Source organism: Lepidochelys kempii, chromosome 16 (assembly GCF_965140265.1).
Source record: "Lepidochelys kempii isolate rLepKem1 chromosome 16, rLepKem1.hap2, whole genome shotgun sequence".
NCBI lineage: Eukaryota > Metazoa > Chordata > Testudines > Cheloniidae > Lepidochelys > Lepidochelys kempii.
Window position 1 is genome coordinate 8,162,112 of NC_133271.1, and position 11,359 is coordinate 8,173,470.

The 11,359-nt window shown below is 60.5% G+C and overlaps 1 protein-coding gene across 1 annotated transcript; it reads right to left on the minus strand.

The window, feature by feature from the left end:
• Positions 1–9,044: 9,044 nt before the first annotated feature.
• On the minus strand, positions 9,045–11,132 carry LOC140899376 (ring finger protein-like). Its single transcript, XM_073314807.1, has one exon. The coding sequence runs from the start codon at positions 11,130–11,132 to the stop codon at positions 10,113–10,115; it is 1,020 nt and encodes a 339-aa protein (XP_073170908.1). The 3' UTR covers positions 9,045–10,112.
• Between the last annotated feature and the right edge of the window lie 227 nt (positions 11,133–11,359).

Sequence of the window (11,359 nt, forward strand, 5' to 3'; positions counted from 1 at the left end):
TCTGCAGCTCCCATTGGCTGGGAATGGGGAACCGAAGCCAATGCGAGCTGTGGAAGTGGTGCCTGCAAGCAGGGACAGTGCGCAGAGCCACCTGGCCGCCCCTGAGCCTAGGAGCCGGACATGCCATTGCTTCTGGGAGCTGCCCGAGGTAAGCACTGCCCGGTTGGAGCCCTCACCCCCTGCCCCAGCGCCCTCCTGTACCCAAACCCCCTCCCACACCCCAACTGCCTGCCCTAGCCCTGAGCCCCCTCCCGCACCCAAACTCCCTCCCAGAGCCTGCATCCCGCACCTCCTCCTGAACCCCAACTCTCTGCCCCAGGCTCAGCCTGGAGCCCCCTCCCACACTCCAAACCCCTCGGCCCCAGCCCAGAGCCCGCACCCCAGCCTGCACCCTAACCCCCTGCCCCAGCCTGGTGAAAGTGAGTGTGGGTTGGGGAAAGCAAGCGACAGAGGGAGGCTGGAGTGAGCAGGAGCAGGGCCTTGGAGAAGGGGCGGGGCAGGGGCGTGGGGCAAGGGAGTTTGGGTTTGTGCGATTAGACAGTTGGCAACCCTAGTCCCTGGCTGCACGTGCACACCCAGGAAGCGTACGGTTCTGTGCAATGCCCAGGGGCCTCTTGCCTTTGCCACTGGAACAGCAAACAATGGCTGAGGCTTCTCCCAAACCCAGACAGGGCTGCCGGAGCTTATGCCACGAACCCCCCCAGGCCTCTCCTGCTCTCAACCCAGGACTACCAGCCAGCCCTCTGGCCCCTGGGGCTGCATGCATACTTCCTCGGTGGTAAGGTCAGAAGTGACCATCCGGATGAGCTGGTCTCCAGCCCAGCATCCTCCTGCTGCAGGGGCGAAGGTCTCTGCTGCTGACTCTACAAGGGCTGAGGTCTAAGACTTCTTCAGCTGCCAGGTGCCCAGACACAAAGATAGTGGGCACATTAGACAGAAGGCAAAGGGCATAGGGTGGGTGGATAGCCAGGGGAGAGAGGGGGTCTCTCAGCAGAGCTGAGCTCCATATGCCTGCCAGCTTTTGTGCTCTTTCAACCCCCTGCAAAGCCCTCTCCCAGAACTGCGAGCTGTGCTCGCCCCCTGAGCACCGGTGCAGCAGGGGCTCCATGGGTATGTATGGCGAGGCCACAAGCATTGCGCAGCACCCCACTCCTGGAACGCACCGCGAGGGGCACTGGGCTCAGCGCTGCTCTCCCAGCTAGGCTTGCCAGGTTTTTGACCAGAAAGTCCAGTCGAAAGGGGACCTGTGCAGTGTCCAGGCAGCAGTGCTGCAATCAGCCTCTGCCACAAGGAGGGCAGGAAGAGAAGCAACTATGGCTGGAGGAGGAGGGATCCTGACAATGCACGTTGCTTGGGTCGGCAGCTGGGCTTGCCACCTGTGATGGCCCATTCCACCTCCTCCGCCTCCCAGGGCCCCAGCTCTCTCTGGCCCCTCGTCCCACGGACAGACACCCCCCCACTTCGCTATGTCCTGGTTGGGCAGGCAGGCAGGCTCTGCATCCGCAGGTGGCAGGTGAGTCCCGGGGAGGGGGTGTAAGCGACCTGGGAGCCTGTAGTATTCGGTTTTGAAAAAATGGAAAGTTGACAATCCTGCTCCCAGGAGGCAGTGCCCTGTGTTTTGGGGAGTCCCATGAATGTTCCCAGCAGGGGTGGGGAGCTGCAGTGGGCCAGGAGCCCAGCAGCTGCTTTTGGTTTTCAGAAGAAGAAGAGCTCTGTGTGCCTTGAAAGCTTGTCTCTCTTCCCAACAGGTGTTGGCCCAGTAAAAGGTATCACCTCGGCCACCGTGTCTCACTCCTGTGCTGGAGTAGACTATCCCTGCCTCAGGGAGGAGGCTCAGGAGACTACATGTCCCAGCATGCAATTCTTCATTTAAAGGGAACTGACAGCACTGCATGCTGGGACTAGTAGTCTCTACAGGCTGCTCCTGCATAGTAAAGGTGAGGAGGTTGCAGACTGACTTTTGCAGCCTTGTGGGGTGCACCGTGGGCCCTGGGTTAGGATAGGCCAGTGCTGGTTGTATTCCCGCCCTTGCCTCCAGCTGTGCGGAGCGAGGTCCAGTTTGGGTGGGAGTGCCTCTGCTGGTATTGTGCGTGCGTATCTATGGGCATGCGAGTGTGTGTGCGTGTCCACATGTTGGGGTGCACGTGTGTATGCATGTGCACATGTCTACATGGGGACACGGTCCCGCCCTGCATCCCCGGGGACAGCCTTCATGGCTGGGAGCTGCCAGGGCACAGGGAGAGCTTGTCAGGAGCTCCTGGTGCAGGGCCCCAGCATGCAGCCTGGTGCCTGAGGAACTAGCTGCCCTTCCTGTGAGGGGAATTTCCTGGGTGCTGGGGGCCCTGAATGGGAGATGCAGTGGTAAGTGGCTCCAGTCCTTGGCAGGACACACAGTGCGGGAGGGATAGTGAAGGGGTGTATAGCATGCTGGCAGGGGGCCTCCCGCCCCTGTAGTGGCTGGTCCATTGCAGGATAAGAGCAGGATGCTGCTGTCAGTTAACAGAAGCAGGGCTAGAGCCACCAAGGCAAAAAAAAATGATTCGGGGGCTGGGGCACATGACTTATGAGGAGAGGCTGAGGGAACTGGCGTTATTTAGTCTGCGGAAGAGAAGAATGAGGGGGGGATTTGATAGCTGCTTTCAACTACCTGAAAGGGGGTTCCAAAGAGGATGGCTCTAGACTGTTCTCAATGGTAGCAGATGACAGAACGAGGAGCAATGGTCTCAAGTTGCAGGGGGAGGTTTAGGTTGGATATTAGGAAAAACTTTTTCACTAGGAGGGTGGTGAAGCCCTGGAATGCGTTACCTAGGGAGGTGGTGGAAATCTCCTTCCTTAGAAGTTTTTAAGGTCAGGCTTAACAAAGCCCTGGCTGGGATGATTTAGTTGGGGATTGGTCCTGCTTTGAGCAGGGGGTTGGACTCGATGACCTCCTGAGGTCCCTTCCAACCCTGAGATTTGATTATTCTATGATAAGGGATGTAGGCGTTGCAACACTGAACATTTAGGTGGCCTCCTCAGCCCCGAGTGAGGTGCCCTGGATTGGGTGTGGTGGGGAGGGGCCTGGCTCAGATTCACAGGGAGCAGGAGTATTTTTGCACACAAAGCTATAGTTCCCTCAGCTCTTCTCATGGCAGGGATGAGTGAGCCCTGCAGCCTGGGCCATGGCATCTCCTCCCCCCAGCCCTTAGCTCTGGACCCAGCAGGTGCCACATGCAGTGAAAGTGCTCTCTGCTCAGCTGGCCGCTTCGTGCATTGTTAATGCCGTATAACTCCAACCTGCCAGGTTTCAGAGTGACAGCCGGGTGAGTCTGTATCCGCAAAAAGAACAGGAGGACTTGTGGCACCTTAGAGACTAACCAATTTATTTGAGCATGAGCTTTCGTGAGCTACAGCTCACTTCATCGGATGCATACCGTGGAAACTGCAGAAGATCTTTTTATACACATAAAGCATGAAAAAATACCTCCTACCACCCCACTCTCCTGCTGGTAATAGCTTATCTAAAGTGATCACTCTCCTTACAATAAGAAAAGGAGTACTTGTGGCACCTTAGAGACTAACCAATTTATTAGAGCATGAGCTTTCGTGAGCTACAGCTCACTTCATCAGATGCATATCGTGGAAACTGCAGCAGACTTTATATATACACAGAGAATATGAACCAATACCTCCTCCCACCCCACTGTCCTGCTGGTAATAGCTTATATTCTCTGTGTATATATAAAGTCTGCTGCAGTTTCCACGATATGCATCTGATGAAGTGAGCTGTAGCTCACGAAAGCTCATGCTCTAATAAATTGGTTAGTCTCTAAGGTGCCACAAGTCCTCCTTTTCTTTTTGCGAATACAGACTAACACGGCTGTTACTCTGAAACCTCTCCTTACAATGTGTATGATAATCAAGGTGGGCCATTTCCAACACAAATCCAGGTTTTCTCACCCCCCCTTCCCCCCCACAAACTCACTCTCCTGCTGGTAATAGCTTATCCAAAGTGACCACTCTCCTTACGTTGTGTATGATAATCAAGGTGGGCCATTTCCAGCACAAATCCAGGGTTTAACAAGAACGTCTGGGGGGCGGGGGGGTAGGAAAAAACAAGGGGAAATAGGCTACCTTGCATAATGACTAAGCCACTCCCAGTCTCTATTTCCTACCCACCCCCCACCCCCCTCCCAGACGTTCTTGTTAAACCCTGGATTTGTGCTGGAAATGGCCCACCTTGATTATCATACACATTGTAAGGAGAGTGGTCACTTTAGATAAGCTATTACCAGCAGGAGAGTGGGGTGGGAGGAGGTATTGTTTCATGCTTTGTGTGTATATAATAAGATCTTCTAAACTTTCCACAGTATGCATCCGATGAAGTGAGCTGTAGCTCACGAAAGCTTACGCTCAAATAAATTGGTTAGTCTCTAAGGTGCCACAAGTCCTCCTGTTCTTTTTCCAACCTGTCAGGTGCTCATCCAGCGAGATGGCTGGGGATGCAGCACCCTGGGCAGGCTGGGTGCTCCCCTGGCAGCACATGGGCTCCCCAGCACAAGGGGCAGCTGTGGAGAAAGCCTGCTGAGAAGCCGGTGACTGCGGGCAGTGCACGCAGCAAGACGGATCTTAGCAGAACTGAGTAGCTTCCTCTCCCGAGTGCCACGAATGTGATCTGTGCTAGATCCTGGCACGGAGGGGAGCAGGGACTGGCCCCAGTGCCTAGGGTGACATGGCACCTAGGCTTTACTTTCCCCAGGCAGGAACCCAGTGCGGGTGGGCTCTGAAGGGCTGGCTGAGGCCCTGGCCAGGCAGTGGAACAGCAGGAGATGTTAACGGAGCAGCTGCTTCTCCAAGTTTGTGGCTAAACAGGAGTTTCCCAGGGAGCCCATGGCGGGGTGGGGGGATGCCTCTGTGTCACTCGGGTGGGAACATTAATGAGGAGCTGGGCACTGGACCCTGATTGTGCATGGGGAAGGGGCTGATCAGTGGAGCTGTCCCTCATTCCTTTCCCTACATGGTATGCCCGGAGGACGACTGGCCCTGCGCTACCCATGCAGATTGTTGTGTCCCCTCTGCAGGGAACGCAGTGACTGCCAGAGCCTGTGGCTGCCCTGCCCACTGATGCCGACACAGATGCTCTGAGCTTCATGGAGCCCAGCACCCCAGGTGGCCGCCTCACCCTCTCCGTCCCCTTAGGTACTGTCCCCTTTTGCTGGCCAAGGGGGGAGGAGTTGGCAGTCACTCCAGAAGCCCTCGGGGGCAGAGGGGAGCCGCAGCAGCGCTGCTCCAGGGGGCAGAAGTTGCTGGACAGGATCGTAGGTGTGTCAGGGAAGTGAGACCACTGGCACTGTCCAGGTAAGGGAGACGGCTCGGGATTATGGTGCCATGAGACGGCAAGGGGATGGGCACAAGCAGCTGTCTGGTGCCAGCTCATGCTACAAGACAAAGCAGCCCTTCTAACCACCTGTGGGTCAGAGTGCTGTGCAGAGCCTCGCTGTAACCTCCCCTGGGCTCAGTACCCCTTCCTAGCCCCCTCCTGAACCTCTCCAGGCCTGGCCATCCCCCTTTCAGCTGGCAGAGTTCAGCAGGAGCTCAGCACTGGCCCATCTGGCCGGAGGGAGCTGCCTGTTCTCCCAGGGGCTGTGGAAATTCCTGCTGGAAGCACTGGGAACTTTAATCTTGCGCCTGGCGGTGTGATCAGACGTGGCTTGTTCTGCAGATCCATGGGTTGCGCTCACCTAGCCACGCCATGCAATTCTGGCAGCTGCTGCCCTGAGTCCCAGGCTCGGCTTGGAGCTGGGCACGTCACTCCTGAATGGCGCTGCTGGCTTGGCTCGCTTCCCAAACCCACTCACCGCTGGTCTGCGTCCGACCTTGTGGAACCACAGCCCCAGAGGAACTGAGGGATTAAAGGGGCTTGGATCACGGCCAGCTCTCCCTGGGGCATGCTGGGCCTGCTCTCAGAAAGGCTACAAGGAATGGACTTCCCGGGGCTGGAGTGCTTGGGGACTTTGCTTAGAGTTTTTCTTTCTCCTCCCCTCAGGGGATGCAGGAACTGGCTTCTCTCTCCTGAGAATGAGCTGTGGATAGATGTGTGGACAACAGCAGCCATAAACCCCCAGCTGCTTGTCTCTGCTGTGAAATGGAGCCTCAGGGGGTCGGGCTGGCTGGACCTGGGCCCCTGTGTTTATAAATCCAACCCAGGGGCCAGATTCTCCAGGACAGGAATCCGAAAGTGCCCCTGTCTCCGAGGAGCCATGAGAACACTGCCCTCTCTTGTGCTTTGCAGTCACAAAACTGCTGGGGAGGAGAAGGACCAGAGACCTGGCTCTCCACACCCTCAGGGCAGGGAATGCACTGGATGGGCTGTTCCTCCTAAAGACAAGTTCCTGTGCTTTCCCAGCCTGCCTGGCTAGAGCCAGGGTCTCCGCTGGAAAGAATGTCCGTTTCTTCTCTGCGTGAATCCTCTGCAGACAGGAACAGCATGTTAACAATGCTCCCAGCTGGTCTGGAAAAGGGAGGAGCTGCCCCCAGGGAGCCAGCACATTGCAGGGTGTCCGACTTGATGCCATGGAGATGGGCAGAGTCTGCCAGTGCCTGTGGTCCCCTGGGGAGCAGGGTCTCCGCAGCACAGGGTGGGCTGAGTGGGCGGGAACATAGGGATGCTGCCGGGTTTGAGCTCTGGGGAGTTGCTAAGGCTCAGACCCCACCTTGCTGGCACTGCCTTGCTCCTCCCGGCACCCACTGCAGCTCTAGGGGAGCAGGCATGCTGGTGGGGAGGGGTGGCACAGACAGGGCCCTGGGGGCAGGGCGGGAGCCCTTCCTTAGGGGAAAGGCAGCTCCGCTTTGTTACAGGATTAACCCTGGAACGACTGGCTGAGGGCTGGGGTGTACCAGGTGCCTCTCTCCTGCACCTGTGTCCAAGAGCTGGGCTAGGCACAACACTGACAGCTGGAACCAGCCAGGTTTTGACCTAGGGCTGGGGGTGAGGGCAGCCCCTGGAGTGAGGCAGCTGGCCTGGCTGGGATGAAGGCACTTGCCACAAACCACATGGCACCAAGGCACCTTTGTCCCAGGCTGTGTCCATGGGTGGGGCCTGCACTGATCTAACCAGCACCACGGCCAGCCCTGGATGGCTCACATGCGACACTGTGCTGTGGCTCCAGCAGGGGGCTTGGCCCAAGGCTGGAATTGCTCCATGAGGGTCCCTGGCCTGGGTTGCACAGCAGCTCAGACTGGATGGGCACAAAGTTCGCCTCTGTCCTCTACCTGTGAGTTCCCAGGAGCTCATCTCCCCCAGACTGATCCCCCCTCCCCAAAGCGTCTGTTTGCTGCAGTAGCTGGCTGGTTCCAGGCCGGTCGCCTGCCCAGTGGCCCTGCTGGCCTCGCATCCCTGCCCAGCTGGCTCCCTGTGCAGGAGCCCACCAGCCCCGCGCAGCAGGGCCCATAGCGACAGGGAGGGCCCAGTTCTGAGTGGGATCCAGCGCTCAGGCAGAGGGGATGCCTGTACACATCCCAACAGGAGGCCACTCTCCGTGAGGCCAGCCTTGCCTGGGGGCTGCTCTCTGGTCGTGGCAAGCTGGAGCTCTTTTGCTGTGTAACCTGGGCCCAGCGGGAGTGCCGCCCTAGGCTGGGGGTTAGGAAGGCTGAAGCAAGGCACAGCGGTTCTGGGCAGGTGGGCCCCTGCGGAGGTTCCCGTGCTGCGGGCAGAGGGCTGTACTCTCACAAAGCCCTGGTTGCACAGGGGCGCTACCAATGGTGCAGGGGCATGGAACAGGCCCTGCTCTGACATTACCGTGCCCTTGCGGGAGAGCCGGGCAGCGCCGGCTCCCTTATCTCTGTGCAGGGAAGGGCAAGCAGGAGCCTGAAGGACACAGGCAGGGACTGGTGCCTGCGGAGGCAGAGCATGAGGCCAGCAAGCAGCTGGGGGCCAGGCAGGGCTGCTCCAGGTGTTGGCTCTGCGCTAACTGGCCCTTCTGTTGCTAAGAGCCATCGGTGCCACCTGGAGTGACCCTCCCCCCACCAAGGCACTGCAGAGGGCTGGGGGAGGGGGCACCTGATGTGACCCACTGGCTGCAAATGTTTAAACCAAGGAAATCAACAGCAGCCCATCAGAAGCCAGGATTTTCCTGTGCACATAGTAGAGTGCCGGGGCAGCTCGCCCTAAAGGGACTGTAAAAGGGCCCCGGCTCAGCAGAGCTTCCCTTCCCCAGGTGGATCAGGCTCAGAGCTGTTCCTCCCCCTCAGGTGATCTGAGGGTCGGCACTGGGGGGCATAGAGCAGGGACTAGGGGAGGGTGCTGGGCTCATGCATTAGCATGAGAATTGTGAGATTCGGGGAGAGCATCATCTGTTCAGCCCCAAGGTCTCCCAGTGCTGCTGTCCCTGCCATGGGGCAATTGGGTCACGTGGATTGCTGGGGACCAAGCCCCTCTGCCTGCTGCATGCAGGAGGAGTGCCCAGCTGTACAGACAGGTAGAATAACCAGCCGGTCCTGTGTAGCAGCAGACAACGGGCTGGGAGCAAGACCATGGACACGGAACCAAGAGCTGCTCTGCTTTACAGCCTGGTTGCATCAAACAGCCTGGGTTTGTTAGGACGGGGGGTCTGTGGCTGGCAGTGTCCCAGACTGCACTGAACACGCCATAGCCCCTGGCCCTGTGAAGTCAGTTGCCTCCCAGCTGGCAATTCGGCCCCCTGCATGTTGGGCACCGCTCAAGGCTAGCGCACTGGCCTTCCATGCTTGGTTTAAATCCTTCCTGGTCACCCGGGCAAGGAGTTTGGTGGATCTCAGTATCCCTTTGCCCAGATCCCCAAAGAATTCAGTATGGTGGGCAGTGGCTGGGAAGCAGGAGCTGGTACTAAGGAAGACCAGAGCAGGGATAGAGGGGGCTGTAGGGTAGGAGGAAGGGGCAGTGGTGGGGGGAGGGGGAGGAACCCAAACTGGGCTGTGGATGAGGAGCACAGGGAAAGCTTGCAGAGCACCCACCCCTGTGCTGCCAACTGCAGCCAGTCCCTTCTGTCGCACTCACGGGCTCTGCACTCAGACAGATGCTTCTCAAGTCAATCGTTTGTATTTTCACAGTCTGAGCTTGAGGAAACAGAATCTTTTGACTGAACAAGAGAGGAAACCAGGCACGAACCACCCCTGGCCAGCCCAGCCCTGCCTTGCCGTGAGCTCAGTGCGTCTGCCCCACCTCTGCTCCCATGACACTGACTGATGTGGGCGGGCTGCAGGAGCATGGTACTGTTTGCCCTGGGTCACAGCTTAAACTCTGCGTTGGGACTGGCTGGCCCCGTGGCCTCCATTTCTGCTCTAGATTTGTCAGAGCTTGGCACCTCCTGCCTTTAGCGCATGTCTGGACCCTTTTGTGAGCAGAGAATCCCTGCCCCTCTCCCTGTGCACGGGCACTGGCATGGAGTGCCCAGGGGGGCCCTGCTGGTCCTCTACTTCCTTTTATTTAATACTTCCTTTTATTTAAAACAAACAAAAGGAAGTATTTCTTCACACAATGCACAGTCAACCTGTGGAACTCCTTGCCAGAGGATGTTGTGAAGGCCAAGACCATAACAGGGTTCAAAAAAGAACTAGATACATTCATGGAGGATAGGTCCATCCATGGCTATTAGCCAGGATGGGCAGGGATGGCGTCCCTAGCTTGTTTGCCAGAAGCTGGGAATGGGCGACAGGGGATGGATCACTTGATGATTCCCTGTCCTGTTCATTCCCTCTGGGGCACCTGGCATTGGCCACTGTCGAAAGGCGGGACACTGGACTAGATGGACCCTTGGTCTGACCCAGTGTGGCCCTTCTTATGATCTTAGCAGCAGCTGTGGCAGAAGCCCAACCCGGCTGGAAGGGTTTTCCCTGCAGCCCAAAGGGGCAAACTGAGGCAGGGCTAATGAGGCCTTGCCACTGAGCCCAGCTGTCTCTCCTGGCCGGCAGAGCGGGCCTGAGCACGGGGATGCTGGCCAGGACACCAGGGCTCTCCCCGGGGCTGAACACCTGCGACTTAGCCCTCCTGAGGGGGGTAGGAACACCCCCAGGGCCGCCCCCTCCGAGCCCCGCGCCTGCACCGATCGCTCCCCGCGCTCTGGCCTGGCTGCAGGGGCCCCCCGGGGGGGGGGCGGCTATTTGTCCAGGATGAGGAAGAGCAGCACGAGCAGCCCGATGGGCAGGAAGATGAGCAGCAGGCTGAGCGTCTCCGCCGCCAGCAGCGCGGCCAGCGAGAGCAGGTAGCAGCAGCGGCAGCGGCGCCGCAGGCCGCCCAGGCCGCTGACCAGGCAGGGCGGGTAGCGCAGGCAGGGCAGGCAGCCGAACGTGCGGCTGGTGTGGAAGCGCACCTGGAAGCGGTGCTCCAGGGCCCCGCAGAGCCCGGGCCGCCGGGGCGGCAGGGGGGCCGGCGCGGGCGGCGCCAGCGCGGGGGCCGGCGCGGGCTGGGCGTGCAGCAGCAGCAGCTCCTCCTGCAGCTTGCGGATCTCCCACTCCAGCATGGGCGTCTTCTGGCGGCACAGGGGGCAGCGCACGCGGCCGATGTCGGCGGCGCCGGCCCGCTCCAGGATGGCGCGCAGGCAGTCGCGGCACAGCACGTGGCTGCAGTTGAGCAGGGCCGGCGAGTGCCGCCCGCGGTCGTAGGGCTCCGTGCAGATGGGGCACTCCTCCTCGGCGCTGCCCGCTTCCGGCGCGGCCTGCTCGCCCGCCCCGGCGCGGGCGAGGCTCCGGCTCCGGCTGGGGGTCCTTTCCAGGCGGGGCTGCCCCTGGGGAGCTGCCGGGCTGGGGCTGCTGCCGGCCGCTGGCAGCGGGCTGAGTGGGGCTGACGCCGGGCAGAGGGGCCCCGCTAGCAGAGGCGCGGTGCGGGGGCCGCAGGCAGCGGGCGCTTTGCGCTGGTCCAGGAGAGGCTCCCGCGCTCCCTCCTCGCCCCCCAGCTCCGGGGGCCCGCTGGGCGCCTTTCCCGAGGGCCAGGGCGCGGCCCCCGGCCGGGCGCCCCCTTCGCCTCCCCAGGCCGCCGGCTCGCTCTGCCCGGGGCGCTCCGCATCTCCCGCCTGCCCGGCCGCTTGCTGGTCCGCGGCGGCCGCAGGCGGCAGCTCGCCGGGCACGCCGAGGGGCGCCGGGGCGAGGGGCGGCTCTGCCCGCAGGACAGCGGCTGTCATGCCGGTGGCCGATGCAGGGCAGCTGTGGCCGCTCGCTGGCCCGGGACTGCGTCCCACGCGCCGAGAAGCGGAGCCGTCCCGCCCCCGGCTCGGCCACCGCCCCCCCCCGGCCCGGGGCCAGCCTCGCCGCCCGGCTGGTTTGGCGGCTCCACGGCCACGCCTCTGCTCAGCTTTGCTCCCGCCGCCCTTCCCGGAGCTAGCCCCAGCCCCCCGTGGGGCCGCAGCGG

Coding starts and splice junctions, on each gene's coding strand:
- LOC140899376 (XM_073314807.1), bottom strand. CDS start 11,132: ATGACAGCCGCTGTCCTGCGGGCAGAGCCGCCCCTCGCCCCGGCGCCC.